This window comes from Bacillus rossius, chromosome 15, assembly GCF_032445375.1.
Source record: "Bacillus rossius redtenbacheri isolate Brsri chromosome 15, Brsri_v3, whole genome shotgun sequence".
Taxonomy (NCBI): Eukaryota; Metazoa; Arthropoda; class Insecta; order Phasmatodea; family Bacillidae; genus Bacillus; species Bacillus rossius.
The window spans coordinates 47404082-47416144 of NC_086342.1; the positions used below are offsets into that span (position 1 = coordinate 47404082).

At 38.4% G+C, this 12063-nt stretch overlaps 1 protein-coding gene across 1 annotated transcript in view; it reads left to right on the forward strand.

Moving 5' to 3' along the window:
* The window catches only part of LOC134539274 (uncharacterized), a 137062-nt gene that overhangs the window by 71880 nt on the left and 53119 nt on the right, over positions 1-12063 (forward strand). The window contains exons 20-23 of the mRNA XM_063381096.1: positions 1773-1855; positions 5636-5778; positions 6922-6980; positions 8021-8188. Coding sequence (XP_063237166.1) covers positions 1773-1855; positions 5636-5778; positions 6922-6980; positions 8021-8188 — 453 coding nt within the window. The remainder of the gene's footprint in view (positions 1-1772; positions 1856-5635; positions 5779-6921; positions 6981-8020; positions 8189-12063) is intronic.

A 12063-nucleotide genomic window follows, 5' to 3' on the forward strand; every position in this document is an offset into this window, starting at 1 on the left:
AACTAACGGTATTTCAAAGAACTGGGTATTAACAACTGAATTGCTCTGAGAATGTGTTTTAATGCTGTTACTGTATACGGACTGATACTGTTCACTTGTGTAACATTTAACATTTAATTTTATTTAGGTCAGATATTTTAGCGAAGCTAGGATGTACCACAATAAAATATTTATATTTTTGGAACTACATTATATCGTTTCCTATTTTACTTAATTAATTCGTGGACTATCTATGTTTTACTGTGTTTTTTTTTTCTCCAAGTATTTTCCTCAGTTATATTTTTTTTGATGGTTGGTATAATAATTGTTTGAAATACGTTTCACAACGCTCATAAAACTAATGTTTTAAAAGTACGCCGCATGTTAAAAACCTTGTTTCTAGCGATTGTTTTAATTTTTACGCAATAAAATCAGCAAACATTTTCGGCATCAGAGACAGTAAACACAAGTTAGTTCAAAATATGTGTATTTTATATCTTTTAAGGGTGTGGTGTGTGTCTGGTTCCGGGTCATTGTTTTATACTTACATTAATAACGGTTGAACTTGTCGACTTTTTGAGTGGCTGAACTTTCACAAAACGAAATAATATATATCACATAATTTTTGCATAATTAGCCGGTTAAAGTTGCACTTTTAATGTTCTTGTGCACTGTGGACAATGAGAATAAATTGGAATATCAAACTGGAACTTTTAAGGTTTAAAGTCAATTATATTGGCTGCTAGTTAAAACATTATTTATATTTATTAATTCGTTTTAAATAACCAGAATTTCAATGATTTTAAAAGGCTGAATATAATTAAATACGTTTTACTGAAATAATTTTAAAAAATTAAATGTATTAGCCACCAGCATTAACATTAAACAAAAAAAAATTCAGTTATTTATTCCATTTGGTTATCCTGATCCATACTGCACAAAAATGTTAAACGTTCTACTTGGCTAGCTAATTATGAAAAAAGTGTGCACTATATGTACTTTTGCGTTCCCAGAAAGATCCCAAAAAAATTAAAGGGGAACACCCTTGAATTTATAATAAACGTCCACCATCTTGTGGAATAAAAAAACGCAATGTCTCAGCAATGGATAATCACAGGGAGATGCTTGCGGTACAAACTTTCTGTTTTTAAAAAAAAAGAAATTAATTACTGCAATTACAAGTTGAATATTGAGGTTTGATATCATTTCATTATCATGAAACATTTTTTTAAATAATTCAAACAACATCTTTTTCATTAAGTAATTAAAAACATTATGGAATTATTTTTAAAATTAAGGGCGAACATGAGTAGGCAGTGTTCAGTATGGCTGGTTCAGTATGTGTATTTCTTTAAACTCGTATTCCAATGGTGGAGGCGTTGGTACGTTGAAGCAGAATGCGGGGTTCATCAGTTAAAAAAAAAAAATTGTAACAATGAGTTTGTTTCACGTTTTCTCTGCTTCTGGGTGTAGGCCGTCGCAAGACAGTTACCTGACACGGCCTACACCCAGAAGCCAAGAAAATGCAGGCAATGGCCGTGAAAGCCTGCAATCTTTTTTATTGGGTTTGTTTTCATATTATTTTTATTTTATTTTTTGCATCTTGACAACTCATCAATATTCACGTAACAATTTTTGTGTGTTCGGCGCCAAAACGCTGGAATTTTCGAAGCCGGTGACTATTTGTAGTTTCGGGGTTCTGTAAACCTTGTCTCCCGCGGGTGTCGGGCGTGGTCGCTGGTTGTAGTGTAGCACAGCGCTGTGTCCGACACGTGTCCTTGTCCTGGTTTCAGGACGTGGAGCTGTGCCACTACAGGGGCCGCCTGCGAGGTGTCTCCGAGTCCTGGGCCGCCGTCTCCACCTGCCACGGCGTCAGGTACTAGCCCCTTATCCCCGCGTCCTTCGTCCTTCGTCCTTCGTCCTGCGTCCTGCGTCCTGCGTCCTTCGTCCTGCGTCCTTCGTCCTGCGTACTTCGTCCTGCGTCCTTCGTCCTTTGTCGTGCGTCCTTCATCCTGCGCCCTTCGACCTTCGCCTGCGTCCTTCGCCTGCGTCCTTCGCCTGCGTCCTGCGTCCTTCGTCCTGTGTCCTCCGTCCTTCGTCCTTCGCCTGCATCCTTTGTCCTTCGCCTGCGGCCTTCGTCCTTTGTCGTGCGTCCTTCGTCCTTTGTCGTGCGTCCTTCGTCCTTTGTCGCGTCCTTCGTCCTTTGTCGTGCGTCCTTCGTCCTTCGCCTGCGTCCTTCGCTGGCGTCCTTCGTCCTTCGCCTGCGTCCTTCGTCTGCGTCCTTCGTCTGCGTCCTTCGTCCTTCGTCCTTTGTCCTGCGTCCTTCGCCTGCGTCCTTCGTCCTTCGTCCTTCGTCCTTCGTCCTGCGTCCTGCGTTATTCGTCCTTCGTCCTTCGCCTGCGTCCTTCGCCTGCGTCCTTCGTCCTTTGTCCTTTGTCCTTCGTCCTGCATCATTCGTCCTTTGTCCTTCGTCCTGCATCATTCGTCCTTTGTCCTTCGTCCTTTGTCCTTTGTCCTTTGTCCTTCGTCCTGCATCATTCGTCCTTTGTCCTTCGTCCTGCATCATTCGTCCTTTGTCCTTCGTCCTTCGTTTGGCGTCCTTTGTCCTTTGTCGTCTTTCGTCCTTTGTCCTTCGTCCTTTGTCCTTCGTCCTTTGTCCCTTGTCCTTTGTCCTTTGTCCTTCGTCCTGTTATTCGTCCTTCGCCTGTGTCCTTCGTCCTTTGCCTGTGTCCTTCGTCCTTCGCCTGCGTCCTTCGTCCTTCGCCTGCGTCCTGCGTCCTTCGCCTGCGTCCTTCGTCCTTTGTCCTGCATCCTTCGTCCTTTGTCCGGCATCCTTTGTCCTTTGTTGTCCTTCTTCCTTTGTTGTCCTTCGTCCTTTGTCCTTCGTCCTTTGTCCTTCGTCCTTCGTCCTGCGTCCTTCGTCCTGCGTCCTTCGTCCTGCGTCCTTCGTCCTGCGTCCTTCGTCCTGCGTCCTTTGTCCTGCGTCCTTCATCCTGCGTCCTTTGTCCTGCGTCCTTCATCCTGCGTCCTTTGTCCTGCGTCCTTCATCCTGCGTCCTTCATCCTGCGTCCTTCGTCCTGCGTTCTTCGTCCTGCGTCCTGCGTCCTGCGTCCTTTTCCTGCGTCCTTCATCCTGCGTCCTGCGTTCTTCGTCCTGCGTCCTGCGTCCTGCGTCCTGCGTCCTGCGTCCTTTGTCCTGCGTCCTTTGTCCTGCGTCCTTCGTCCTGCGTCCTTCGTCCTGCATCCTTCATCCTTCATCCTTCATCCTTCATCCTTCTTCGTCCTTCGTCCTGCCTCTCGGCGTACACACCCCCGACCCCACCGCTAGGCGTTAAGCTGCTCGGCTTCTGGGTCGTAGCCGGGTTCCCCCGACCTTCCTATGTTCCGGACGACCTTGCAGTCGCCATCTTCAGCTTTCAAACAGTAGACTTCTGTACGGATCCACCAAATACATCATGTCTACAAATTTTCATGCAGAGAAAATGGCCGAGTGGGTTGGGGTAATGACACTCAATACCGTGCGGTATTACCCTATTCTTGAGAGCCACTACCCCGTGTAACATTTTAACCAAAAAAACATTTTATTGAAATTGCATATATGTTTAGCCCTGTTACTTTAAGTAAATATAGAGATAAATGATCATTAAATTTTAGAATTAAATTGTTTTGATTTTTATAAGAATAATAACTGGTAGAATTTTAAAAAATAAAAAATTTAGTTGCAAATATTTTTTGCTGTATTTTAGTTGGGAAAGAATTTAAGTAGGTTACCAGATTGGCTGCAACTGTGGGCCAAGGCAGGAGAACCTCTAAGAACCTTACTAGGTAACTGATAACCCAGAAGATGGTGACTGCAAGGTAGTCCGAAACGTTTGAACCCAGAAGCCAAGCAACTTCAGACAATTACCCCGAAAGCCTGCTGTCCTTATTAATCCTCAGGTATGTCACTTGTTTTAATGTATACTAGTTGATTGTGTGCATTTTTTTTTGGGTGTGGGGTGGGAGGTTATGCAATGTGAGTGAAAGATGAACTAGAGTGTCCATGATCTGAGTCGTCATTCTCACCGCTGAGTAGTCGTGATCCTGTGTCCTAGTTGCATCTTCTGACTGTGATCTCCATATAGGTGAGCGTCCGATTCTCTGATAGAAATCTGCAGGGTTCGTGGTAAAGCATTTCATCTTCTTTAACCATCTGCTTGCTGTTATACCTCTGGATCGTCTCCTGAATACCTTTTCTTGGCCAACCAACTTATTTCTGGAGATTAGCTCAGGGGTCGGCAACCTGCGGCTCGCGAGCCACATGCGGCTCTTTGGATGTGAAGCTGCGGCTCTTTAGTTCCGTTCCAGAAATACTGCATCACCAGGTCATTTATACAGAAAATATATTTTTTTATTACAAACCAGTAGTAAGCCTGTTTTTTTTCCACGCTTGTTATATTTTATTAACACTTTGAAGGCTGCCGACGTAATATTACGTCATTGTGTGTTTTGGTAAAAATGCGATCGACGCAATATTACTGCGCAACTTTATTTATTCAAGTACTGTTTATTGTTGGCAAGAAAAACTTTTGTGGCTCTTTAAATACTTTGAAATTTTGTAAATTGTCATTTTTGGCTCTTCCGACTCAAAAGGTTGCCGACCCCTGGACTAGCTCCATCTCGGAGCATCACTTTCCCGAAGTACTGTCGGATGCGGCGTCTGCAAATTGTGACAAATCTGTACTTAACATTTAGTTCATTTAAGATTGAGACTTTAGTTCTTTTGGCTGCCGAAGAAATTTGTTTCATTCACTATCAGTACCACATTCCCAAGGCACCTAACCCATTTATATATTTTCTGCCTTAATGGTCTGTTATTCAACAACAGCTAGAAAAATACTCTGCGCCAACGTTCCCATAAGTTGATACTCTGTATGTTTTGTATTCTGCTTGCTTGACCGGATCTTTACAAGGTTAACCACTGCATTGTGGGAAGTCGCTATACTCTGCTTTATCTCTGCTGTGTAACTGCTGGTTTGGCTAGGAATTAGTGATCCACGGTAAACATATTCTTAAACAGTTTTCAACTCGTGTTGGCAAGTGTTGCAGTTGAAGTGTATTAGTCCTATCGCCAATCATTATTTTTGTTTCTCTCCAAGTTTATCTCCAGTCCAAAAGTACGACTTTCAACACAGTGGTCAACTAAAGCATTTCCTGAAGTTCAGTTGCTTACTTGACCAGTATTTTTGTAGTTTGGGAATATCGTATATTAAACATGCTTAATTTGTAAGCTTAATATAATATTACTTTTTAAATATTTCTGCAGGGGAGGAGTACCCCTGGCCCCTTTTTATTTTATTAGAGTGTCCATCTCAAAATATCGTACTACGTGTCTGGATTGCATGTCCTTCCATTTTCAATATTGTGTGGTGATATTTTTAAAGTATGATTTAAAAAGTGCTCATATTGGCATACATAGTGCATATAGAGATTTTAAATTATATCAAATCAACCTTAAAAGTTAAGGCACAACTGAAAAATAATTTGTGTGTGGACCAGGTGCCGAACTTTTGAACATGATATATGTGGGAAATGTTCCTAACTGATAACTAGTTTAGGAGGTTGTGTTGGTGTTTGCATCAAACGCCTCGCTGATTGGTTGGCGTGTTGTGGTCCAGCGGGGTGGTTTTTGACGGGAAGGAGCTGCACTACTTGGAGAGGTTCTCGACTGAAGATGGCGGCGATCCGTTTGCCGAAACATCCAACAGCTCTCTCCACATCCTCTACAGCCACTCCGACTTGATGGCCAATCAGACGTGTGGTATGTATTGCTTTGTGACTAACTTGTTTAGCCATTACTAGGGACACCTGTATTTCGCGAATACATTTTGTGTCAAGGTATTTCTCACAAAATACTGCAGCTTTTCTCCTGTGGTTATTGGCTGAGGTCGGTGAGAGGTGTCGTCCCGCTCTTGACGGGGCCAATGAGAATGTGGTCACGGTACTGCTGCACCCTCACAATTTTCCATGACTCTTAGAAAAAGCTACAGTGTTTTGTGAAATACCTTGACATGAAATGAAATCGCGAAATACAGGTGTCCCTAGCCATTACGACAGCATTTACGTATAATTATTGCTACCTTATTTGAATCGGCACATGCTAAAACGGCCTCAGTCACAAAAAAATGCCAAAGTGAGTTAAGCATGAAAATCGCCTGTTATAGGACAGCTTCAACTATCTATGCTAAAAAGGGATTGAGTCACACGCGCGGTTTAGCTAATATTAGCTAGGGAAATTCTTTACGTATGCTAAAAGGGTTGCTCAAAACTGGGTTGCTTGGACTGAGGCCCTGTTCGCACATGCCAATTCATTTCAGACCTTTGTTAAACAGATCTGAAGATCCTGTCTCCATTTAATTTTTTTAAATAGTTTAAATGTTTTAGTACAGTTTTGGATTATTTTGTCAAATGTAGAGGAACTGGGGAAAAAAATTTAATTGATCTGTTATAGTTTATTTTTCATTCATTCCTGAATTTGGTCATTTCTTCTCTGGCCTCATATCATAAGCTTGCAAAAATCTCGTCTAAATTCAACTTCATGTGGTTGTTGGTGTTTGTAGACAGGCTTCATGTGATGCTTTGCAAGTGACAGTTGGGAAATGGGTATCACTCGTACCAGGCTACTGTTGATGACTGTCAAATTCAAGACAGTATACATGACACTCTTCAACTTGTTCTGTCGTTGTTGTTGTTGTTGTTGTTCACAAGGTGATCAATAGGTACTCTGTTTCCTGTAGTGATTTACAACTTCAAATTTATGGATTATGTGTGTATTCCCAAATGCACTATTTTTTTATCTTTAGCAATATTTTTTTATTTCCTTCCCATTAAAATATTTTTTTTTTTAAAATTATAATTCACACCATTAATTTTTGTTTAAACAGTTTACTCGTTTATTTTTCAGGGTACTCTGGAACACCACATCAGATAGAAGAAAACAAGGATTTCCACAGAATACTGAGGGTGAATTACGTTTCTCTCTAGCTAATGTTTTAGCAGAAGTTAGTATATAAGTTGGGTTGTACGCAAGTTGCAACTGGTACAAAATATGCCTAAATCGTTTAGAAATTGGTGTGGACAAATGTTATTAATCAAAGATGGATGACCATGTGACTTACCAAATCTTTGTCATTGATTTGATGTCATAACCCTGATCATCCCTATTGGCCCTGATTCATTGCAAACTGAAATATTTATGAATTTTGGTGGTGGGGGGGGGAGGGGGGGGGGGTTTGACATCGAGATTTTCCGAGAGTGAATGCTGAACCAGTTAATTGAAAACTCAAAAACAATTTTTTTTTACACTAATCTGTTTTTGTAAAGCTGTGAAACTATTTCAGTGTATTGTAAGTACTAATGTTCGCAGGCTTTCACGGCCATTGTCTGAAGTAGCTTGGCTTCTGGGTTGTAGCCGCGTACTTGGCAAATAATTCACTGACGTTTCTGGTCGACATTGCAGTCGCCATCATCAGGGAGCAGTTACCTACTGTAGGTAGCTGGTAGGAGTAGGTAACTGCAATGTCGACCGAAACGTCGGTGAATTATTCGCCAAGGACGCGGCTACAACCCAGAAGCCAAGCTACTATTGTAAGTACTGTCGGGAAAGAAGTGATTAAAAAAGGCAAAAGCCAGGGGATTACTACTATAAGGCCACTGCCCGAGCACTTTCCTTGTTGCCAACTTGATAAACTGGAGAGAAAGTAATAACTGTGCAGCCACACTTGCGCTAATGATGTACACTCGGCAAGTGCAGTAACGGTTGTTAATTGTAAAATGTATTTTCATTGAAAAAGCACTTACATCTAAATAATAATAATAATAATAATGATTTCCTAGTCTATTAAATATTAAAAAAAATTAATACATACCTACGTGTTATTACAAGTCTCTCCTCAGCAGGAATGTTGTGTCGGCCTTCTCGATGAGAACTTCAAGCAAGTGTCGCCCAGTGCTGGAGACCGGCAGTGTTCTAGAGGAGGCGTCGCCGTGTCTCCGTGTTGCAGTACAAGAGAGGCGCGGAGGAGGCGATCCACGGCCCGTACAACGCCAACAAGCAGTCTCGGTACGTCGAGTTGGTGCTCGTGGTGGACAACAAGGGCTACAAGGAGCGGGGCGAGAACCTGCAGAAGGTGTACCACCACTGCAAGCAGATCGCCAACATTGTCAACTCGGTACTGCACTTTGGCTCTAGTTAACTTGAAGAGTTGGTCCTTCCTGTAGTTTGAATTCATTTAAAAGTTTCTTAGTATTTTTTTTTTTTTTTTCAATTTCTCAACTATATTAAATTATGTTATTGATGCTTTAAAATTAAACCTTTGGTTATACATTGTGTTTTCGTTCATTGAAAAACTATTTTTTTCCCCTTAAAACTATTAGATTTGTATCATTATGAATATAACTGTGTGAGCAAGTCTCATTTAAAAATCTTTTTCTCTGTAAAATAAAGGATTTTGATACCTCATATAAAATAAAATTTTGTTTGCCCTAATGTCATTTAAAAATACATTGTTTATAGTACAGCCATTAAAATTATGTTTCTTTGTATATTCCTAAGGAAACATTGAAAACTAATCTCTATTGGCTGTGAGTTCGTGACATTATAGAACTTTTATGTTTGTGTTTTAAGTGCTTGCAATGGGATAGAAGTATCCTAAGCTATATTTTTTGTAATACCTATATTTTTTGTAAATACGCATTGTGTGGAAAGTTATATCACCAACAAAACTTATACAGTGCGATCAATATATGCGTACTGAAAACAATTTTGTCCGTGTAAATTGTATGTTTTGTGAAGTTATTCTTCTTTAGGTGAGAGGGAATTTTTTTGATGCGTACACATCATGAAACAAAAATTGACAGGAATAAAAAAAGACTACATGCAAATAAAAATTACATATGTGCTTTTAAATCTTATATTAAAATATAATATTAATTATATTATAAATAATATATAATATAATTAATGTTAAAACTTAAATCTTAATAAAAAAAATACTGGTCCATATTATTAAAAACATTTTTATTATTATGAATATTAGTGATATAAATTGTTTTTATAAACTTTTTCAAGTGCATTTATATAAGTGAGGTTATGTTCTTGTATGTTTAATTTATTTCATTATAAATTATAACATTATTATTTAATTTCTAATTGATATTAATAAATTAGAATAAACATTCAGCATACTAGTTATTTTCATTACCTATTTATTAAAATTTATCTTGATTATTTTATTAAATTAAATAACTAATTTTATAAAGTTATTTATTTTGAATACTGAGTATTTATTTAATTTTTTTTAATGAGATTGAATTCATACTTTATTAACCATATTTATAATATCACTCCAGTCCTTTTTTTTTTAATTTCTATTAGTTATCTGTATACAAAATTAAAGTTAGTTTATTATCATGCCAAGTATGTACCTATAACTTCTAACAGATGTACATAAGAGTAAACTCTACTTTTTTATAGATCTCATTCCTAATATTCTTAAGATTTGGCTGTTTTTCTAATTTCAAGAGTTTGATTCTATACAGTGTTTGTGCATATATTTAATCTTTGGATTTTTTTTTTTTTTTAATTTTGATTTGAAAGAGACCCAAAACACAAATAATACATATGTTAAAAATTGTATGGAACATTTAGTTTGTTTATAATATAAGCTTGAATTTAAAAAAAAATATATATAAAATAAGCAAAACATGTGCTGGGATCTAGTATTAAATATTGAAATAGTGACTAGTGGGCTGCAGCCAATAAATTATCATGTAGATGATATTACATATTATGTATTTCAAATTATTTTAAAGAGATTCTTTAGGCTCTTTTTTTTTCTAACCATTAAACATAATTTGTCTTAGCATTTACTGGATTTGTCTATTTAAAGTCAAGTTTTTATATGCATGAATGACTAGAATGTGCATATTAGTTACAAGTCTACATTTTTTTATTAAAAATCTACACATTTATAATGGGTTGCTAGGAACATAATGCACTGCATTTGATTACAATTTTGGGCTTGAAGAAAAATAATTTTCTCAGTCTTCTTCAGTATTTGCATCCAAGTTATTTTCGTAGATAATTAAAGTGTGTTGCAAGTCGTCTTCTAGTATTTATCCTAGGTTAATGCTACATTTAGGCACTACATGTCTTATTAAAAGAACTGATAGTTTTTAAAACAGAGTGAATTGGATCAAATGGGTGAATATGACTTAAAGTTTGTAACATTATATTTTGAAACATAATATAGCAGAAAAAAAATAATACATTGTTTTAATATCTCTAATGATAGTTCTAATACATTGTTCTATGTATAATTATTTTAAGCTTTATTTTGTTTGAAAATATAATGTTACACACTTTTGAGCCTATTCACTCCGGGGTCATTGGATCTTTAAATTTTCAGAGCCAAATGGCTTCAACAGGGCAAGCACTCCTGCTAGAACTAAATGTTTGTAGGTTCTCAAGTGTCACTGCTTCACGTCACGAGACTTGTTCCAGAGCAAAACAGGTCTACTCTGAAGTGTATTTTTCTCAGGTTCTATACACATGTAAACTATGAGGAGTCTCTCTCTATTCTTACAAATTACCAGACATTTCAATGGAATGAACAAAAAAATATATAAATAATTTCTTTTGTATAGCTAAAATGCTAGTTTGCATTAATTATTATTTTTTAAATGTTGTCTTAAATGTTGGTAATTCCCTAAACTCTGATTGGCTTAAAACAGTGAAGAAAGCATCATTTAGATACAATTTTTAATATTTTTTTTACCATGTGTACCAGCAATATCCCATCCATGCTGACCCTGCCTCAGGTGTTTGAGCAGCAAAAATTCTTTTTTTTTTAGTAGTAGTTTTCTAGGCGTTCTCAGATTCACAGCCCTGACAATTTGTAATATTTTACTGTGACAAAATTTTATTATAATTAGATGAAGCACAACACATTGTGGTTCGGTTGAAGCTGACAAAAATTTTGTGCTGTACGTAGCTTATTTCCACTGTAAAATTTCTACAGTTCAATATACGAGGTTTTTTTTTTTCAACCTCCGATCGGCTGTAATAAAAAAACGGGAATGAATTGGGAAATTATTTTAATGTCAAAAGAAACGTACATCTTTACTCTATTTTTACACATAATCACCGTGCAGATTGAGACATTTGTCATACCGATGCACCAGCTTTCGAATACCCTCTGCATAAAATGATGCCTCCTGCCTATTCAGCCACGTTTTAACAGTGCCCTGCAGTGTGATTACAGTTTCATTTCTCCATGGCATGCCCATTAATCGATACCCTAATCGCTCGTACACGAATCGACACGTCTCGTAGTGTTTACCCCCTTCCACCAACCATGTGGAGCGGCCAACTCACACCTCAGTTGAAGCTTTATTTATGGGAATGTCAACATGGCTGCAACGATAAACTGTACGGCGAAATGCCAGCTGCGTGGAGTCATCCGTTTCTTACAGGCAGAAGGGCACACTGCAGCAGAAATCCATCGCCGAATGAGTGTTGTGTACGGTGAAAACTTTATGAGCGATGGCGTTGTGCGAGAGTGGTGTCGGAAATTCGGCGAAGGCCGTATTGATGTTCATGATGAAGGTGGCCAAGGAAGGAAGTCGGTAGCAACAGATGAAACAGTTCAGAGAGTTGATGCAGTTGTTCGTGAGAGACTTCGATTCACGATTTCAGAACTGTCTGAACAATTTCCGCTCATTTCAAGGTCAGCCCTATACGCCATTGTTACAGACAAACAGGAAAATCTGTGCCCGATGGGTACCCAAGATGTTGACTGACATCAACAAGGAGCGGCGAATGGCATCAGCCTTGTCGTTTCTGCTGCGTTACGCAGATGATGGTGAACACTTTTTGACTCAAATTGTGACAGGTGATGAAACATGGATTCATTTCGATAATGAAGAAACAAAACTTCAATCACAACAGTGGATGCACACCTATTCTCCAAACAAGCCGAAAAAGTTCAAACGGACATTCAGCACCAAGAAACAGATGGCTACAGTGTTCTGGGATCACCAAGGT